This window comes from Salvelinus alpinus, chromosome 4, assembly GCF_045679555.1.
Source record: "Salvelinus alpinus chromosome 4, SLU_Salpinus.1, whole genome shotgun sequence".
Classification (NCBI taxonomy): Eukaryota; Metazoa; Chordata; class Actinopteri; order Salmoniformes; family Salmonidae; genus Salvelinus; species Salvelinus alpinus.
In genome coordinates this window covers 50,917,916-50,939,786 of record NC_092089.1, presented here as the reverse complement: position 1 = coordinate 50,939,786, position 21,871 = coordinate 50,917,916, and the positions used below count along the sequence as shown (strand labels likewise).

Here is a 21,871-nt window from a genome sequence, read left to right as displayed (position 1 = left end):
TTACAAAACAAGATGAGCATGTGCTGTGAGTCCGTAATGTAGGACTTATGGCCGTGTCATGCTGTCATGGCCAAGTGCTAAGCCTGAAAAGTAGGCTTTTTTTCAAAAGCGTTCAAAAGACAATGGATACTTACATGACTTTGTGGTTTTGCGTTATTTTGTTATTCAGCAAGGACAGTTACTAGATAGATATCATATATTATGCAGTCAAACCTGTCCAGTCTTCATTTTCTTCTCCATAATGGATTTAAAATCATATTGATAGCCATATGTTTATGAGTGTGGCTCACAACTGTGAGGGGGTTGTCTTATTATTCAGACTACATGTTTACTCCTACCCCCCAAAAGTCCCACTTTCCCATTCATCTTCAAATCAAAAAGGTTTAAGCTGCAATACAGGGTGTTTTGTTTCTTATATACAGTGATTATTAATAGCTCCAAAGGTAAACGATAATCCATCACTGTCGTGCCTCGTGTTTTGTTTTTGTTCGTGTTTTCTGTGGAAAATCAACCTTCGTTTGTCGGGGGTTGTGCTTTTCCTGCCCGTTTCCTTAACAGAGGGGACGAGGGGTAAGAACTCCCCTCCCACCCTCCCTCCCTCTTTCCGTCCTCCCTCCCTCTTTCCCAAACCCTGGTCATTTTTGGCAGTTCCTCATTCCTCCTTTTTTCTCTCTCTTTCTGAGAGGGATTGTATGACAGCTTTTCCTGCTGCTGGCAGAGAGAGTGGAGACCGTGAGGGAGAGGGGAAAGTCTGTTATTCAGAGCAAGCTGCCACCTCTTCCCTATAGGTTTCTCTACACCCTCCAGGACTGGAGAACAGCAGTAGTCACACACAGGGAATCGGCAAGATTGACAAAGTCAGGATTGCTTGTTGTGTTGATTTTCCCAACCTGGAGGAGAGAAGTGGACTGTTTTGACTGAGGCTAGCATTGAGCCTTACCTTATCTCGACAGGAATTAACTTTCCTAAGAGGACACTTTGACAGTACTACTTACTTGGTGAGTGTGACAACCCCAGTCTGTGTATGTACAATAACATATGAACCTCAACGAGGTATTTATATCACTGTATTTACAATATAAAGGCTGTAACTTTTTGCGTTTCCCTTAAAACCCATAAGCGTCTAAGCCATGCTTAAACCGGGGGAGAGGTTCTTTTTAAGAAGGTCATACCAAGGATAATTTTGCTATTTGATTTAGAATTTTAAGACCCCTTGAAGTATCCCCCCAAAATATTTTTTAAAAATTGTATGAAAAAGTATTTTGGGCCGTCCTATTATCAGCCCATACAAACGCGTTGAATAACAGATTCACTACATGGAACAACAGATAGTCCCCAAAAAAGATCAAAAGGAAGTTTGTTCTGAAATGTCTCTCCTATATCTGAGAGATATAAGAAAGATCAGGAAACATTTGTAAGTTATTTTTTGCATGTGTTTAACCCTTATTTTTGGCACAAAACAGTCTTCACATATATACATACTTCCATTCATTTTTTCAACTGGTATCATATTAGTGTGTAGCCCAAACTGTTCGGACTCTACAGACGGAAGTTGACAGATCGGCTGTACCGACTTCAGACGAGTCCCAAGACGCTTATTGGGGTTGTAGAGCAAAACGGAGAACACCATCGTGTTCGTGAAAGTCTCATCTTTCCATAGAGGGGTAATAATAGTTTGGGAAGACTGATTTTTGTGATGTCTCGTGGTATGACAAACACCGTTCTAGCTCTTTCATCTTCCACCACAGATGTGGAAGTGCGACATAGGCAGATGCAGTGGATTGAGATGCATCAAATGGAAAACTGATATCTCTAGCTTAAACTGACTGATTTTTATGTGGGTGCGACCTGTGGTGTGTGTCTAGGTACAGTGGGGTTTCAATGAGTGTCTGCTGTTTCATGTTTTGCAGTTTCAGTTCCTTCAGAACTCTGCAAAGCAGTACTCTTGTGGTTGCACGAGTTTGGGAACACTTTAAAAACTCTTTAAAACTCCAATGATGACTAGAGGTTCCCGTTTCTGTCAGTACACTCAGTAGAACACACAGCTATAGGTTCCCAGCGCAGTGTGTTGTAGCTTGTTTCCTTCCTTCCGGGAACAGTAGCTATATTCATATCTTTACGTGATCCAAGCTCATTTATAGGGGGTTATACTGTTCTTGTTGGAGTGTCCTCAAGAGAAGCAACGCTCACCTTTGAGTGTCTCAACAAGTGTCTCAACGTGAGCTCTTACAGGAGCTAAGAGCTCACTGCCCCAACATGTATCTGATGGATCAGTGCCAGAGAGCAGGGCTGATGCAGCTAGCTGCACAGTGGCTAACCTTGCGGTGATAAATTACTTCACTTTCGCCGCAATAAATACAAAACATCCTGCCGCATTCTGTATATTTGGTGAGGGCCGCATCAACAGCGTAATGCGATCAGGGGGAGCCGAGGTGGGAGCATCATGCTTCACTGATGTGCAGACCTCCGTTTCATCAACATATAGGGGTTCTGTGTGTGTGCGTATGTGTGTGTGGGGGGGAGAATAATGGTTTTGTCGCACACACCGTCTCTACTGGAGTGCTGTGGTCAGCTCTTCTTATCAGTAGGAGATAGTCATTCTCAGAGGTCCCCTCTAATTAGCATTTCTAAGTGGGCAGGCAGCTTGCTGTCCCTCCCTGTGTCAATCTGATAAAGTGACAGATAACAGAGGATAAGTGTGAATGCCTTAAACCCTCAAGCGTGTTTTGGGACAGTTGACTTGTATCTGACCTCTCCCAGCTATGTTCCCCACCATCCTCTTGTTCTCCTCAATCTCACTGCCCCATGTTTTATCACTGGGGTTTTTGCCTTATCTGTGACCTCTAAGGAGTCACAGGTCAATCCTTGACTTGAAACGCTTGTCTAAACTCTAAACCATTTGCCTGGCCCTCTGCTGCACAGGAGACAACAGAGCGCTTCAGAGTGCTTTCACAGACACACATACAGTGCCTTTCAAAAGTATTCATCCCCCTTGGCGTTTTTCCTATTTTGTTGCATTACAACCTGTAATTTAAATGGATTTTTATTTGGATTTCATGTAATGGACATACACAAAATAGTCCATATTGGTGAAGTGAAATGAAAAAAATTACTTTATGCAGAAAAGTGGTGCGTGCATATGTATTTACCTCTTTTGTTATGAAGCCCTTAAATAAGATCTGGTGCAACCAATTACCTTTAGAAGTCACAAAATTAGTTAAATAAAGTCCACCTGTGTGCAATCTAAGTGTCACATGATCTGTCACATGATCTCAGTATACATACACCTGTTCTTCAAGGTCCCATAGTCTGCAACACCATTAAGCAAGGGGCACCACCAAGCAAGCAACACCATGAAGACCAAGGAGCTCTCCAAACAGGTCAGGGACAAAGTTGTGGAGAAGTACAGATCAGGGTTGGGTTATGAAAAAAATATCAGAAACTTTGAATATCCCACGGAGCACCATTAAATCCATTATTAAACAATGGAAAGAATATGGCACCACAACAAACCTGCCAAGAGAGGGCCGCCCACCAAAACTCACGAACCAGGCAAGGAGGGCATTAATCAGAGAAGCAACAAAGAGACCAAAGATTACTCTGAAGGAGCTGCAAAGCTCCACAGCGGAGATTGGAGTATCTGTCCATAGGACCACTTTAAGCCATACAGTCCACAGAACTGGGTTTTACAGAAGAGTAGCCAGAAAAAAAGCCATTGCTTAAAGAAAGAAATAAGCAAACACATATGGTGTTCACCAAAAGGCATGTGGGAGACTCTCCAAACATATGGAAGAAGGTACTCTGGTCAGATGAGACCAAAATTGAGCTTTTTGGCTGTCAAGGAAAACGCTATATCTTGCGCAAACCCAACACCTTTAATCAGCCCGAGAACACCATCACCACAGTGAAGCATGGTGGTGTCAGCATCATGCTGTGGGGATGTTTTTCATCGGCAGGGACTGAGAAACTGAAGGAATGATGGATGGAGCTAAATACAGGGAAATTCTTGAGGGAAACCTGTTTCAGTCTTCCAGAGATTTGAGACTGGGATGGAGGTTCACCTTCCAGCAGGACAATGACCCTAAGCAAACTGCTAAAGCAACACTCGAGTGGTTTAAGGGGAAACATCTAAGTGTCTTGGAATGGCCTTGTCAAAGCCCAGACCTCAATCCAATTGAGAATCTGTGGTATGACTTAAAGATTGCTGTAAACCAGCGGAACCCATCCAACTTGAAGGAGCTGGAGCAGTTTTAACTTGAAGAACGTGCAAAAATCCCAGTGGCTAGATGTGCCAAGCTTATAGAGACATGCCTCGAGACTTGCAGCTGCAATTGCTGCAAAAGGTGGATCTACAAAGTATTGACCCTGGGGGGGGTGAATAGTTACGCACGCTCAAGTTTTCTGTTTTTTTTTGTCTTATTTGTTTCACAATAAAGCATATTTTGCATCTTCCAAGTGGTAGGCATGTTGTGTAAATCAAATGATACAAACCCCCCAAAAATCTATTTTATTTCCAGGTTAAGGCAACAAAATAGGAAAAATACCAAAGGGGGTGAATACTTTCGTAAGCAACTGTAGCCCTGGATCAAGATGAGTGGTGTATTTTATGAGTGGTGTATTTGCTTTTTTACCACTACAATCCTGTAATGATGCCTTGGTATTGCTATTTAAGCCATTGCCTTGGTCTTGCTGTTCTCGCCTAGCAGAAACTGATAGAGTAACTCACATCTGGCAACTTCTTAGTGTGAGTAAAACATTACTCTCACATTTGTTTTGGTTAAATTTTTGTTTTGTTGTGTAACATGAGAGAGAGTTTGAGACATGCTATCTAAATGAAGTGGGAGGTACAGTATATTATATTTTGTAGACCACTAGCCATTAAATGTTATAGACAGGTTTTCAAAGAGACGCAGAAGCTATGAACTGCCTCGTCTAATCAGATGTAAAGCCAACAAGACTGTATTCGATTCAGGTTCGCCATTGACAAATAATAGGTTGATGAGTGATTTTTCTCTGAAGCTGTGTTTAGCAAGACTCCAACTAAAACCACTGCTGTCTCATAAAGCCTCAATGCCTTCTAATGACTGCTTCTCCCTGGTCTCCTTAGACGTAGGGGGATGTTTGACATGCTTAATCCACTAGGGTTTGCCTAAGCCTCTCTATCTCTGCACACATGTGAATGTCCAAGAACATAAAGAGCCCTGCATTTAAGGTTGAATTTGTTTAAACTTTACATGGCAGGATTTAGGCTACCAACTGTTGTAGCTCAATCTTAAGCTGTCGGCTATATTAGCCACGACTTACCGTTCTTTGTGCAGCTTCAAATGTCGAACAAAGTTGGAGTTTCGAGTCCTAAACAAGTCATAATGTGCTCTTCACCAAATGTAATACAATTTCATATTTCTAACAAGAGTAATAGTTAGTATATTACATTTACACAAATCATGAATGCTTTTTAAAATATATATTAATTACTTTCCAAATAAACTTTATATTTCCATGGAGATACTACATGGGTAGCCATGAGAAAGACCCCCCCAATAGTGATCGACTATCGAGGATCGCTATGGGGCGCAATCGGGCGATGTAGGCTTGTACACAATCGCCCAACCTTCACACACACACACACACACACACTCTCTCTCTGTGTGGTTACAGTAGGCTAACGTATGTCAATAGTTTTAGGAACAGCAGTGACATCAGGCAGGATTTAGGCTACCAACTGTTGTAGCTCAATCTTAAGCTGTCGGCTATATTAGCCACGACTTACCGTTCTTTGTGCAGCTTCAAATGTCGAACAAAGTTGGAAATTGTTGCTGAGTCTTTTTTTTTTTGCAAGTTGCAATCCATTTTTTGTTGATACAGCGTCGTCTTTATATCCGAAAATAATTATTTTGGGTATCATCTTTCCAAGGGCTCCATCTGAATTCACCCACCGACATTCCTCTGCACTGCCACGCACAACTTTTTCTCAGCTGGCACAATTTGATTGGCTGCTGTCCGATTCAAACGGTAATCCGTTAAATGAAGAGTTAATGCGCTGCACACTTTTTTAAATAGCATAATTTTAAATATTTGGGCTTGGGGAGGGTATCAAGTCAGGTCGAGTCATAACGCTCAAGTCCAAGTCAAGTCACGAGTCACTGGTGTTAAAGTCAAAGTCGAGTTGCAAGTCATCATATTTGTGACTCGAGTCTGACTCGAGTCCAAGTCATGTGACTCGAGTTCACACCCCTGGAAACTGGTACAGTGACGTTTGCAAAGTATCTCTAGTATTCATTGATTGCACATTAAATAAGAGACACTTGACTCAGAAGCTCAATCTTATGATTGAATCATAGTTTAAGGTCGGTTATCAAATATTTATGGTCTACACCAAACAAGTCGTTTGTCCAGCTCCGACAAAACTGTACCCTGACGAACTAAAGAATTCATACCATACAGACTAAAAATGACACCACGTGTCACTTTCCCAGAAGACTAGGCTTAATTTATGTCCAGGAAACCAGCTCTACATGTTTGTGGACAGGACATGGTTAACTCTGCCCAGCCACTCATGGAAAGGGTTAACACATTTTGTGTCATAGGGTAATCACAAGTCTTGTGTAATGAATGCAGTGTGTGGTTGTGGTCGGATGGTACATGCTGGCCCAGATCGATCAGAGATCACAACTCTATTTTTGGAGCTTGAGGTTGGAGATCACCTGAGGGTTACTGTGCTTTAAGAAAGCACAGGGGTGCATATGAGAAGGCAAACATTAACACACATATGGGTGTATGCACGGACACACATCATCACGTTCTGTCTCACACACACTTTCCCGCGCACACACACACACTTACACTCTCTCGCACACACACAAACTCATTAAGTTCCAATTCTGAGCATCAATGTCCTGGGCCCTGTATGTACAGTATTTTATTTTTTATTTTTATTAATTTCACCTTTATTTAACCAGGTAGGCTAGTTGAGAACAAGTTCTCATTTCGAACTGCGACCTGGCCAAGATAAAGCAAAGCAGTACGACACAAACAACAACAGAGTTACACATGGAATAAACAAAACATACAGTCAATAACACAATATAAAAAAAGTCTATATACAGTGTGTGCAAATGAGGTAAGATAAGGGAGGTGAGGCAATAAATAGAACATAGTGGCGAAATAATTACAATTTAGCAATTAAACACTGGAGTGATAGAGACTGGAGTTATAGATGTGCAGAAGATGAATGTGCAAGTACAGATACTGGGGTGCAAAGGAGCAAAAAAATAACAGTATGGGATGAGGTAGTTGGATGGGCTATTTACAGATGGGCTATGTACAGGTGCAGTGATCTATGAGCTGCTCTGACAGATGGTGCTTAAAGTTAGTGAGGGAGATATGAGTCTCCAGCTTCAGTGATTTTTGCAATTCGTTCCAGTCATTGGCAGCAGAGAACTGGAAGGAAAGGCGGCCAAATGAGGGATTGGCTTTGGGGGTGACAAGTGAAATATACCTGCTGGAGAGCATGCTATGGTGACCAGTGAGCTGAGATAAAGCGGGGCTTTACCTAGCAAAGACTTATAGATGACCTGGAGCCAGTGGGTTTTGCGACGAATATGAAGCGAGGGCCAGCCAACGAGAGCATACAGGTCACAGTGGTGGGTAGTATATGGGGCTTTGGTGACAAAACGGATGGCACTGTGATAGACTGCATCCAATTCGCTGAGTAGAGTGTTGGAGGCTATTTTGTAAATTACATCGCCGAAGTCAAGGATCGGTAGGATAGTCAGTTTTACGAGGGTCCAACCGTCCAGAGTAGTGATGCTGGACGGGCGGGCGGGCAGGTGCTGGTAGCGATCGGTTGAAGAGCATGCATTTAGTTTTACTTGCATTTAAGAGCAGTTGGAGGCCACGGAAGGAGAGTTGTATGGCATTGAAGCTTGTCTGGAGGTTAGTTAACACAGTGTCCAAAGAAGGGCCAGAAGTATACAGAATGGTATCGTCTGTGGAGAGGTGGATCAGAGAATCACCAGCAGCAAGAGCGACATCATTGATGTATACAGAGAAATACAGCTGCACAGTATTGTCTCTTATCGATGGAGGTTATGATATCGTTTAGGACCTTGAGTGTGGCTGAGGTGCACCCATGACCAGCTCGGAAACCAGATTGCATAGCGCAGAAGGTACGGTGGGATTCAAAATGGTTGGTGATCTGTTTGATAACTTGGCTTTCGAAGACCTTAGAAAGGCAGGGTAGGATAGATATAGGTCTGTAGCAGTTTGGTTCTAGAGTGTCTCCCCCTTAGAAGAGGGGGATGACCGCGGCAGCTTTCCAATCTTTGGGGATCTCAGACGATACGAAAGAGAGGTTGAACAAGCTAGTAATCGGGGTTGCAACAATTTCAGCAGATCATTTTAGAAAGAGAGGGTCCAGATTGTCTAGTCCCGCTGATTTGTAGGGGTCCTGATTTTGCAGCTCTTTCAGAACATCAGCTATCTGGATTTGGGTGAAGGAGAAATGGGGGAGGCTTGGGCAAGTTGCTGTGGGGGGTGCAGGGCTGTTGACCAGGGTAGGGGTGGCCAGGTGGAAAGCATGGCCAGCCGTAGAAAAATGCTTATTGAAATGCTCAATTATCGTGGATTTATCGGTGGTGACAGTGTTTTCTAGCCTCAGTGCAGTGGACAGCCGGGAGGATGTGCTCTTATTCTCCATGGACTTTACAGTGTCCCAAAACTTTTTGGAGTTTGTGCTGCAGGATGCAAATATCTGTTTGAAAAAGCTAGCCTTTGCTTTCCTAACTGCCTGTGTATATTGGTTCCTAACTTCCCTGAGAAGTTGCATATCGTGGGGGCTATTCGATTCTAATGCAGTACGCCACAGAATGTTTTTGTGCTGGTCAAGGGTAGTCAGATCTGGAGTGAACCAAGAGCTATATCTGTTCCTGGTTAAAACATAAATGAATGGGGCATGCTTATTTAAGATTGTGAGGAAAACACTTTTAAAGAATAACCAGGCATCTTCTACTGATGGGATGAGGTCGATATCCTTCCAGGATACCCTGGCCAGGTCAATTAGAAAGGCCTGCTCGCTGAAGTGTTTTAGGGAGTGTTTGACTGTGATACGGGGTGGTTGTTTGACTGCAGACCCATTATGGACGCAAGCAATAAGGCAGTGATCGCTGAGATCCCGGTTGAAGACAGCAGAGGTGTATTTGAAGGGCAGGTTGGTTAGGATGATATCTATGAGGGTGCATGTGTTTACAGATTTGGGGTTGTAGCTGGTAGTTTCATTGATCATTTTTGTGAGATTGAGGGCATCAAGCTTAGATTGTAGGATGGCCGGGGTGTTAAGCATGTCCCAGTTTAGGTCACCTGACAGCACGAGCTATGAAGATAGATGGGGGCAATCAATTCACATATGGTGTCCAGGGCACAGCTAGGGGCAGAAGGTGGTCTACAGCAAGCGGCAACGGTGAGAGACTTGTTTGTGGAAAGGTGGGTTTTTTAAAGCAGAAGCTCAAATTGTTTCAGCACAGACCTGAATAGTAAGACAGAACTCTGCAGGCTATCTCTGCAGTAGATTGCAACTCCGCCCCCTTTGGCAGTTCTATCTTGTCGGAAAATGTTATAGTTAGGGATGGAAATGTCAGGGTTTTTGGTGGCCTTCCTAAGCCAGGATTCAGACACGGCTAAGACATCCGGGTTGGCAGATTGTGCTAAAGCAGTGAATAAAGCAAATTTAGGGAGGAGGCTTCTAATGTTAACATGCATGAGCTGGATTGCGATGGAGCACGTATGATAAAGTTGATATGGTGATAGAGCATGTGTTTTCTCTTCTGGATTTCCATAGGAGAGCAGCACTTTGTGTCTGTCTAACATCAAACCCCTCAACCCCACATCTGGCCACTATTAACCTCCACCCCCATGGGCTCGTATCTCCATTACTCCCCATACCCCCACCAGCCCAATCCTCACGGGGTAAAGAGATTGCTCTCTAGATAATTTCTTATGTCACTAAATTACCTGCTTCGGTTTGTCACGGATTGCAGTTACATTCGCACTGAAAAGCATAGAGGCTTCTCTGCTGAACCAAGTTGGAGTGGAGTTGAAGATGACACTCTCCGTTTAAATGAAATCATGGCCTCACGTAGAGAAGTATGACATAAAGAAACCAAAACAACTTCTTTATTGAGTAGCTGCCCTGTGAATTAGATCCGAATGTTTAGTAATGCCTTGGCTGAGAAGAAAGTTCTGGTCCTTGAAAGCTACAGTGTTAACTAGCTGTTGTTAAGTGAGAATAAAATCAAATTCAACAACTTATCAAAACTGTCCACCCACTGTGCACAAATGTCGGTACAACGCCAAGTTTCGATTTATATTTGATTGCGTTGTCAATGAGCCTGAATTGAAAGTGAAATCAAAACAATCTTTGAGCCATGTAAGTGCATTTTGGTTAAAAGAAAAAGATCTACAAAAATGGTTGATTCTCCCAGTTTGTGCCTGGTGGGCAGTTTAAAATGGCTCACTTATAACCCAGAGAAAGTTCATCCAAGGCTAATGTTTGGAAACCACCTTCACTGGGTGGCAATCCAGCTCGCTGTTCGGGAGGAGAAAACGAAAGCAGATTTTCTAAGTTTGAGTCTCAGCTCAGTGGAGCTCCCCATACTCTCAGCTGGCAGACATCTTTGGGGTCAGCTCTACCTTGTGCTCAGTGTCACTGGGCCTGATGGCAAACACATGTCTGACTGGGCTCAAACTGAAATAATTCCCCCCACAGTACGAGCCCATGGCCAGGGCACGGTGCAATGGAAAACAGCACCAACACTTAGCACAGCTTGATTCCCAAGATCCTATGTCAAGAGAAAACAAGAAAGAAAGACACTCTTTTCTCTGAAATGCCCTTACAACCCTTTACTGTCGTCAAGAAAAATCAGCCGCGCTGGACAGAAAATGCCTTCACCAGATGCTTACCCTCTGAATGCTTTTGCAGGCCCCGGCGAACAGAGCCCTAGCTCTTAGGAAAAGTGTCCGTGTTTATTAGGTGGAACATTACCGCCTGCACCTCTGCCTGTCTGTCTCAGGGAGAGGGTCATGGCTAGAAGGGATACAGCTTCTGTCAAATTAACATCAAAAGTTTTTGGGGGGGGCATTTTACCTAACCCTAACCCTTTTCTTAACCTTAACATAAATATCCTAACCTGCTACGTATATTCTCCTAACCTGCTGCGTATGTTCTCCTAACCTGCTTCAAAAAAATCTAAATGACAAAAGCTGTATCCCATCTAGTCAAATCCCAGAGGGAGCTTGAACTTGAAGTTCAGGCTTTGCTGGACTTGGATGCTGTCCTGCCTTGGTTGGTGGTCAGGTGATCTTGGTTGGCTGGTTTTAGGCTAGAGAAAGCCTGGGAGACCATACACTGCCGTGATTGAAGCCACATGGTAAACTCTTTTACAGAAATCTGTTAAAATGGGAAAGGTATGGAAAAAAACATCCAGTAGATTTTGCTGTGTTACAACTTCAGTTTATGAGCATCTAGGGAATAGCCATTAATCTGCTTTTCTGCTACTTACAGAATCTCACATCATGGCTTTCTGAGAAAAATGGGGAAAAAGTCAATCAAAGCAGTAGCTCGTCAGGCCGCACAATTCTAGCATAGAGTATTTATTCACGTTGCAAAAGTCAAGTGGAGTATATTGAGCTTAGAACTGCCTCCATGTGCTCAAAACACTGAATAAATTACTCCTCAGTGGTCCATTTGATCCCATGGATCATTAATCCCAGACAGATTTTCTCTCTCAGTAGCAGAAATAAAAAAAAAAGAAACAAGGATCTTTTTAATTAACATTGTCAGGGGCAAAGTTGATGAATGCTATAAAATTGTCCTCACTTTACACTCAAACTCAAAGTGACACCAGCTATGTATCTGATCTCCCATGCCAGAGTTGTTGTATAATAGGCTATATCTGTGTATAAAAACAACAAAATGCAAATTCAAATCTTTGCTTTTCACTGAAGACCTATGCCAGGCAAACCACAGAAAGAGCATCCATTGTGCCAGGGAAATATTGCGGCAGCACAGAAATTCTAGGTTTCAAAAATATCCCTTTCTCTCTGTGGTTCAAAGTGTGTCATTATCATGAGGAAACAGGTGTTCCCTTGTGGGATTTGTATTTTTTCATGCATTTTCTCATTGTTATTCAATTATGGCTACACTCCCTGGATAAATTCCTACTCATGGGTTGTTAATGTGATTTCTCAGACGTGGCAGAGGAGTACTATGGTTAGATACTTTATGAATGGTTTATAGTGTACACGTATCTGGGGAAAAGGGCTTCTGTTTGGTAATAGGAGCAAAACTCTTGCCTCTGAGGTTGGCCCCTGTCACTATGTGGCTAGTCAATCATTTAGGAACTATCTTTATCTAGAGAGACGGCATAATCAGCTTTTCCCCACAAGACAATAACAGCATGATTAGCTCAGACAATCAGACAATGTTATCCTTCACTTTAAAGGCCCAATTTAAAACTATCATGTTGACTTCGTGGACAGTCAGTCATTGTTTCCATACCTCCATCTATGAATTCACATTTTTTACATTTCTTTGACCCAGCTTTATAGCAAACCAAGTGGCGGGGCTGCCGTTTAAGGAGTGGGAGTTGAGGGCATTTGTCTGGACTAGGTTCCGGACTGACAGTACAACCGGATGTATGGGGGGAAACTTGGTAGGAAAGGAAAAGCTATTGTGCTCTTCTCCAAGATGATAAGAACAAAAATATCACACAACTTAACGGACAGGGTTTTCCTTCATTTGGTTCCTCTGTCCTCCCAACCAAATGGTTTGAATGGTTGAATGGTTTGACCTGAGGATATGAGGTCAGTTAGGAATGAATGACAGGCATTATTTGGTAACATGCGAGTTGATGTAATCCTATGAGTGAGGCCTTCAAAGCTGAAGCCTTCTCACACAACATTAGCTTGGAGTGTGCCTCCATTTATTTTCCAAAAAAGGTCCTAGTACCATAAAGGGTCTTTGGCATGTCGGTGTAGGAAAACCCTGTTTGGTTTTATGTCCATTTTTTTTGTAGTGGCATAATGATCCAGTTAGCATTTGAACCCCTTTAGAGGCTCTTGAAGGGAGTAATATGCCAGAACATTTTCAGCACACATTCAAGGTCCCCAAAACTGCAGAAACACTGAAACATATGTGAACAGTGTTTTTCTCTCCAGCAGTCAAGGGGCATGGTAACATCTGCTATTGAATAGAAAATTAAGTCACTTGGAGAACATGACTGAAAGTTGAGTCATGGGATTGAGGGAGGTGGAGAGCACGTCTGTTCATAATTTCTTCCTCCGGGCAAAACAAAAACAAAACAAAACAGGCCCAGGTTAATTATTGTTTAGATTGGCTTTAAACGAGTCTCCGGTTGTCTTTAACCACCCTTCTCAGATGCCTGAGTTCTGACGAATTTCATTCTGGTGCATTCCACTGTGAGAAAAGAGCAGTTAGGCCCAGTTAGCAGTCCAATCATTAGCCATGACCTTGGAAAACTGGTGAAGTCGCTCGGACCTTACACTTTATTACCCTTAAGACCAAAGCATAATATTGCATTGGAAAGCCTAAGCTCTTGAGACAGTATCCTATGCGCATACTGGCTGCTTTGCCTAGATGATGAATTGTTTCAAATAGCTCAGCAAGGATTAGGCCAAGGTGGCCTGGTCCGAGATCTGTTTTTGTTTGGCAATTACAATGACTGTAGTTGGCTATACATACAACACAAACAGATCTGGGACCAGGCTACAGGAATGATGTGCTGGGGGAAAGATGACCTTGTCTGTTCAGCAACAAGTTGCAGTAATTGAAAAGGAAGGAAGTAAAAACAGGAAGAGTGTGCGGATGGAACCCGCTTCTGTGGTCCAAAACAAAAGGCTCACAGGGGACTGACTGAACAAATGACTCGGTGGCCTGGAGTGGAGAGATGCTGTCATGGCGACTGTTCCCTGTGTCCCTGCTAGCCCCGAACACTCTCTCGGCCCAGCATTAGTGTACATAGGGTCTGGCAAGAGTCAGCAAGATCAGAATCTGCACTGGAAAGCAGAGGCCCTGCTAAACCAACTTAAACTGGCACTGGGCTTTTTCCTCTCAACACAAAGGGTTTGTGAAAAATGTTTGAATGTTTTTCACGGTCCTCTTTCCCCACCTGGCATTTAAAGAGCTGCTCATATTCTGTGAGATATACTGTGGCTGTCGGGTTTATAGACTAGGATTTTTACTTCTTGGAGACAAAGTGCTCTGAGGATATTACAGTGGTTTGATGCGTCAGAGATGGGATGAGACTTAAGTTTATGTGTTAAACTGTTTCCAGGAAAACATCAGCCTGTGACTTTATCAGAGATATTTGATATACTTTTCTTTATTGTAAGCAGCTTTGACTTTACTTCAAACATATCAGTGCTTAGGAGTACACACAAAAACCTAGAGAGAATTCAATCTTTGTCATGTTTGATTACAAACACCATGGACAAATCCCCCACCAAAAAATGCCTCTTTCTCCTTGCACATAATTTATTGTTGTGTAGTCTCCATACATTAACAAGTGCAATGTTTCAGTGTTTAACGTTTATAATATATTTTCATCATAGTTACTTACATGCCTTTTGAACATATGCGTATGTAAACTGTATTTATACCGTATGCACTGTATATGTACGCGTTTGCGTATCGAAATATGAACTTTTGTACTACTGAAAGCTAAGCCTGTATTTTGTCTGCTGCCGGACTGTGTATCCCTCGGCAACAGCAAAAGGCCTGTCATTGTTTGCATCGCAAACGCCTCAGTGAGTTTGGATCTGATGAAGGCTGACGGCTGTGTGAGTGTCTGTGTGTTTGCTCTTGTCTCAGGGCGGCCAAATGAACTGTTCGGCCTGAGGAGCGAAGGGCACGGGCATAGATCCAGAGAGACAGAGAGAGACGGGTAGCTCAATCATTCAGCAAACCTCTCCACTTCCATCATGAGCTGGGACTGAATAGTTACCTCTACAGCTTCATTTTATGGTAAGGTTTATGATACAATACAAGGTGTACATCTGTCTGTGCTTCTTATTGCCTATCTTTATATCTTAGAGAAAGAGTATTGTGCTTTTTTTTTTAAAGAGTCAGGCATGTGCAATACATATGGTTGACCAATGTTTTTGTTGCATTTTTCTATCCTTGCTGATTTAACAAACAAGCGTGATAACAACAGTATAATATCATCGGGATTCACATTAGTGTAAAATCCATAGACTGAAGAGATCAGCCAACAATTTTGAGGTGACAGAACAAAAACAGGTGGCCTGTGCCATTTTTGATGTCAATGATCTGTAGGCTATGAGAATATCATGCCATGTGCTATGACTTAGCTTGTTGTGAGCAATTCCACGGGTTAGTGCTGTATGTGGCTGTGCTAGTCAGCCATCTTTTCCTACTTGAACAATATGTTTGTTCCCCTGGGAGCCATAACACAGAACACGTGTAGAATGAAAGGGATCGAAGGCTAATGCTAACATGCTAACACACCAAAGGGTTCAGGGATACTCGTATTGGCTGGGCCCCTGTGTCACTATCTATCACATCTTGGTTTTCCTGTGCCACGTGCCTTCCATGTACCATGTGAGGATGTCATCAAGGTGGGTCGGGGGGGAGAACAATAGTGGAGCGGACGAGAAAAGGGCGGAGTCAGCAGGAAAGGGCTATGACAAGGGTTGAGGGTGAAGAGAGGGGGTTGCACAGGAAATGCAGGAGAGACCCAGCAGGACCCTGTGGATAGAGTGTTCCATATGGGCGAATCCACCCATTCTCTCTCTGTCTCTCTCTCTCTAAAGCACAGTGGTAGCATAGGGGCTCGCCTTTATAGCCTAGCTTATGTAATTGACAGAAAATAAAAACAGACCACATAGGAAAAGAAGCAGGACCAGGCATCATACTTTTGTTGTGTGGCGAGACGTGGCGCCGCAAGGTTCTCTGTGAGGGAAACTTGAGACTTCCTGGGGAGTCTGAGGTGAGGGAGTAATGACCGGGCCATCGAGGGCCTGCAGGAACACAATGGAGCCAAACAGAGCGACAGGAAACGCTGAGGAAAAGACTCAGACGACCAGAAAGCGTCACCAGGGATAAGCCCAGTGGCCAAAACTTAAACCAATTAAATTACTTGTCTAAACTCAATCATTCACATTTGGTTCTGCTCTCCAGGCAGAGCTGCCTTCAGAACAAGATTAAAAAAGGAACACCCAGTGACTCTGTTTCAGTCAGGGACAGTAAAAGTGTGACCAAAATACATAGCTAAACAATAGCAACAACACAGGTCTTCCAGGTTTTCACCCATGTGTGTCAGTCAGGGAAATTGAAAGGGTGAACAAAACAGGTACTGTAAAAATAACACAGAGGGCCGTGGGCCTTGCCCCCATTGATCCGGGAGGCTCGTTGGAGGAAGTGCTGTTCATTGGCTTCTGAGGAGAGAGTTGACCCCTGGTCCCTCACTGTAGAGGCCTGTCACGGCTCACAGGCAGGACCATGTTCCAAATGCGTCATGATCCCAGTTTGCGCTGTTGGTATTTGAGGACGAATAAGTGGAGCTTTTGTTTGCCACAGCTGGACCAGTAGGCCTGGTCCTCACCCACCCAAAGACAGACCGGCTCAATTCGGTCTTATGTAGCACAATGTAGGATATCATACACTACAGTTGAGGAACAATGTGAAAGTAATTCTGCTTTGAAAGTTGATAAACTTGTAACACCACTTTTGAGAAAAAGTCCCTATGGAGAAATTCTGTGGTCAGTGCGTTTGGCGCGATAGCAAACAAGAAAACATCTACTGTGGCACTAGAGGCATTCGTAAAACACTTTAACTACATTTTAAAGGAGAGGGGAATTATGGGGGTTTGTAGTAGCAGAAGTGTTTCAGTGGGGTGCATGAGGGTAGCATGAGGGTAGCGTGTGTCTTTTGGCCAAATGTGTCTTTTGGCCAAGTCTCGTTGTGTCAGTTTGTTTGTTGTGGAACTTTCTGTGGTACACGGTGGGAATAACTGAATTCATGCATACATTAATGCATACAGTACTTGGCATTGCATGCATGGCATTGAAGTTGAGATCGCAAGGAATTCTGATGCAGTGGGTTGTGTTTATTTGTTCTAGGTGTAAGCAAAGGCTACTGGACATATCGTCAGCATGGACGCAAAGAGGAAAGAGATGGACCTCCTGAGCAACAGCATAGCTGCCTACGCACACATCAAAGGTCAATCAATCAATCACTTTAACATCAGCAGTTCTCACATTGCTTTTAAAGTACCACAAAATGAATCAATGAAACAAAATCACCAATGTGCCAGTCATAACAATATTGATTTAGGCTACTAGCACAATGCCTTTTTGACATATTGTGGGGTTTTGTTATACTAGGTGAATTGACCAATTATCTTTTTCTGTCCTGTAGAGAACCCAGAGAGCTTTGGGCTGTACTTTGTGATCGGGGTTTGTTTCGGCCTGGTCCTCACCCTCTGCCTCCTGGTCATCCGGATCTCCTGCAAGCCCCGCACCAACATCCCGGCCTCCACGCCCGAGAAGAAACACTTAAAGGACTTCAGTGAGGACGAATGTGATGAAGATAGCGAGGATGAGGATGAGGAAGAGGAGGGTGACGTCGAAGCACCTGCCCCCCTGCCCACCACAGAGATTCCCATTGGCAACCACCACAACCACAGCCAATCGGACGGGACACTGAGCGTTAACGTGTTCACGTCGGCCGAGGAGCTAGAGCGGGCACAGCGATTGGAGGAGAGGGAGCGAATCATACGGGAGATCTGGAGGAATGGGCAGCCTGATATCCTAGGTTCAGGAACAGGCACTATAGGTCGGGTGCACTACTACTAACGTCCAGTACTACGGGGCCACTGAATAGACATACTATATAGAACTATGGTGCTATGGAATCAGGGGGTAGACGATGGTCCACATCGTGCTACTTCGATCTGGGGTGTATTCAGTGATGTGAAATGTTCTGAACGTTGCAGATAGAAATATAATGAATAGAGCTGACACAATTCACTATTCTACCTGAAAGACAAATATGTCTGTTCTGCACGACAAGTTTCTATCTGAACATTCTGTAACGTGACATCCCTCTGAACAGGCCCCTGAAGTGTAAGTCTTGACTCTAACACTATGTGATAGTGGTGTGCTGTGTGAATGTAGTTCCCCCATCAACATTTGTCACCTACTACCACTGCCATAATGGAGTTATACCACAAGGCACCTTTGAGACCAGTTCTGCTGCTTTGTGATTTAGGCATGTGAATGGGAACATTTATCATAATTGGAGTCTACAGTGTAGAGAGATGCCTGAATAAAGTATTGCCCTTAGAAAAACACAAAGGGAGTAAGGAAGGACTAATACAGCCATTGACAAATAGCCAGAGATACTGTAGGGAGTAGGGACCAAGTATTTTGCAATGAGAGGTCACTTCCTTTTGTTTGCTATGGGGCCATGTTTCCCTCAACACTGGTGAGTTTACAGCGGGACAGCGCCGTGAGCTGTTTGTCATTATATTAGGAAATGATCCTCAATGCTTTAGAGTGGTCTTGGAACCTTCTGTGAGGAAATAGCTTTGCCTAAGTAAGAAAATAGAAATAGATTCGGTGGGACCATTTTTCACCTGATGTCAAGTCATTTTGGAATTGGACTGCTCAGTTTGCTCAGTTTAAGGACACAGTTTTAGGATGTTTTCAGAACCAATTACACTAGGGGAAATTAAGTAATTAAAGTGTGAAACTCAAAAGGCCTTGTGGTTGTTTCTGTTACACTTAATGTCTTTTAGACAAACAATGCTCTTTCTTAACATGTCCCTGGACTATGTATTTTGAATATACTGTACAATATAAAGATTGTCTAGGGCTGAAATGTAACAACTGAAAAACCTCAGTTGAACCATTTAATTACAATGGATTGTAAGGTCACTCATAGTGAATTGTTATTCTTAATCAATTGCTCCCATGTGTGCCTTGAAATGTTAAATAGATATGATTTTTATAATACAATATCTTGAAAACTTGTTTGCTAAATGTTTTGGCAAAACCCAGTGGTCTATCTAAACGAAATAAAGTCTTATTTTATTGTCTGAAATAAAACACAGGACAAAAGGATATTTGATTGCCAACAGAATCATGTTGAACGTTGATGAATAACACAATGCGTATGTATCTTGGGTATGATCATTATCCAGTTTGGTTCTATTGGGCTTTAGCTGTACAGGTTATTAAAACTTCTTAGGGCTAGGCGTAACGTCAGCGGGACACCTGTCGACAATTTCCGGTGAAATTGGAAGGCGCGCAATTCAAATAAATAATCTTAAAAATTGTGGATATTAAACATCTACGTACATACAAGTGTCTTATATCGGTTAAAAGCTTAAATTCTTGTTAATCTAACTGCATTGTCTGATTTACAATAGGCTTTACAGTGAAAGCATGCCATGCGATTGTTTGAGGACGGCGCCCCTCTAGTGGAAGCCATAGGAATTGCAATCTGGGAGCTGGAATTGCATAGGACCCATAGCTTTCCATTGGGAGAGCATGGGATCTCCCACAAAAAATTCCAGTTGGTTTTTCTTTGGATTTTCTCCTACCGTATCAATTGTGTTATAGTCTCATGCATTATTTTAACATTTCTACAAACTTCAAAGTGTTTTATATCCAATGGTACCAAGTATATGCATATCCTGCCCTGAGTAACAGGTAGTTTACTTTGGGCACATCAGTCAGGTGGAAATTCTGAAAAAAAGGACCATAGCCCCAAATAAATACCTGGCCCTCCAACTAAATATATTTATCAGTGTATCAACTGGGCACAGACATCAATTCAACATATATTCCACGTTGGTTCAACGTAATTTCATTGAAATTACATTGAACCAATGCAGTAATTTATATTGATTACTGCATTGTTGGGTTTACAGCTTGCAAGAAAGGCATTTCACTGTACTTGTGCAGGTGACATTAAGGAGGAAGGCATTGCTTGTAGAGGAAACCAGCCAAGAACTTCTGTAACATGTCGTAAACCTCCTCGAAGTACACAATGGGCTGGAAAAGCAGACAGGGTAGCAGGTTTGCCTTGGCGAGGTTTTATCTGTTGAGGTCAGGGCTTAACCCTTATGTGGTCCAGGCCGTAGCTACCGTACACCGAGGTCTGGACCTCTGGAAGTTTTTCAAATTAGAATGAATAATAATTGGGGTCTCAACTTGCTGTTGAGAGTTATAGTAGAATACACAAGGTGCAATTTCGAAACTTCGTGGTGCATCAGCAGTTTCCCTCTTGTTATATGTCACTCACTGGCAGTCACTCAATTAGCCCATATCAATAAAAAATATGTAGATTGGTAAATTAGTATAGTTAGTCTAGCCAGCTATCTAAACTTGAAGTAATCATGTTCAAATTACCGACCCAGGTGCCCTGACCTCCACATTGTTTTTGTTAGTCACACTCACTCAGATATCATATTAAGGGCTGGACACAATCAGTATCGCAGAAGTATCGCAGAAAATCTGCGTTCAAATGTTGAGGTAATATCCAACAGAGCTGACCGCTTGAGCTCTCCGCAACTGCGGGAACATTGTCTTAACATGGCATAAGTCATTAGTCTGGCTGACACCTAACTCGAAGTCCTCCTGACTCCAGAGTCTGGAAAGGCTCTTTTGATGTTGTCAGCAGGATGTGTCAATAATGAAAGGGGCTGTGCTTCTATACTGATTGGTGCACCTCTGTGTCTTCCTCACTCAGACACCCACATGGACAGCCACTGAGGGGCACCCCCTTCCAATACAACTGTTGGATTTTCAAATCCAAACAATGTGAGGTCTCAACCCCTCTGAAAAAAAACAAAACAAACTGAAACAACCAATCAAAGCTCAGCCAGAAATAAGCACATATATGAATACTCCATATACAACGGCCTCCTGTCCATACCAGTGTCAGCTCTCCCTCGCTGACCACGTGAGTTGTGACAGCCAGGCTAATAAATCATGGCAAAATGTGTAGAATTGCAGGAAATTAGCCTTAAAACTGCAAAAATGTCTCCCCACCCCACAGACCTCACTAAAACGCAAACCCTGGCTACGGCCCTGGGAAGGGACTGCAGAGATTTTTGAGAGAGGTGTTTTCTATCTTCCCTTGTTTCCAGTTGAGAGGACAAGATTCTAAAGACAGGTAGGCCTAAATTCCATTTCAAATAGGTAAACTGCTTAGCCTAAATATAATTTGAATTAGGTCTGTCTTCAATACACTTTCCATTTAAAATTGCAGTGCATTTTTTTAAGCTATTACGTTGATGATGATTATAAAGCCATAACTTACATTGCTGGACAACACTTCTAAACGATAACGCTGACCTGGAGTGAGAGGAGTCTCTAATATCCATTTGAGCATGCTGATCGGTTGAAAGACCTTTTTTACAATGATGATGATAATGAAGTTGATGATGATGATGGTAGTGGAGGTGGGGATAATTAGGATTAGGGATGAAGAATGTGATGGTGATGTCGTGATGATGATTAGGACTATGCATTGCACTATAAGCAAAACATATTATTTTCACACCCTTCAGTTACGGTGTGGGCTATTCCTCAGCATTGTGGTCGCATCCCTGCGGTCACCACTTCTGCCATGAGTGCATAGATTAGATCAAGGGGCTTGGCTCAAGTTCCAGTCCACAGTGTAAATCAGTTATTCTAAATGTGTAATCATGACTGCATATTTGCTACTTTTGCTAGCTTTTCTATTCCAATGCTATTTTATTTTTTATTTTTTGGGATAGCTTACTGTGTAGTAGGCCTAGAGGTCAAAATCAATTAAATTAATATA

The 21,871-nt window shown here is 42.9% G+C and overlaps 1 protein-coding gene across 1 annotated transcript; it reads left to right on the top strand.

Annotated features, from left to right (window-relative positions):
• Positions 1-676: 676 nt before the first annotated feature.
• LOC139573882 (protein eva-1 homolog B-like) lies at positions 677-19,160 on the top strand. Its single transcript, XM_071397841.1, has 4 exons — positions 677-998; positions 14,885-15,037; positions 17,155-17,254; positions 17,453-19,160. The coding sequence occupies exons 3-4, from the start codon at positions 17,188-17,190 to the stop codon at positions 17,887-17,889; spliced, it is 504 nt and encodes a 167-aa protein (XP_071253942.1). The 5' UTR covers positions 677-998; positions 14,885-15,037; positions 17,155-17,187; the 3' UTR covers positions 17,890-19,160.
• The last annotated feature ends 2,711 nt before the right edge of the window (positions 19,161-21,871 follow it).

Coding starts and splice junctions, on each gene's coding strand:
- LOC139573882 (XM_071397841.1), top strand. CDS start 17,188: ATGGACGCAAAGAGGAAAGAGATGGACCTCCTGAGCAACAGCATAGCT. Junction 17,255..17,452: donor TGCCTACGCACACATCAAAG/GTCAATCAATCA, acceptor TCTGTCCTGTAG/AGAACCCAGAGAGCTTTGGG.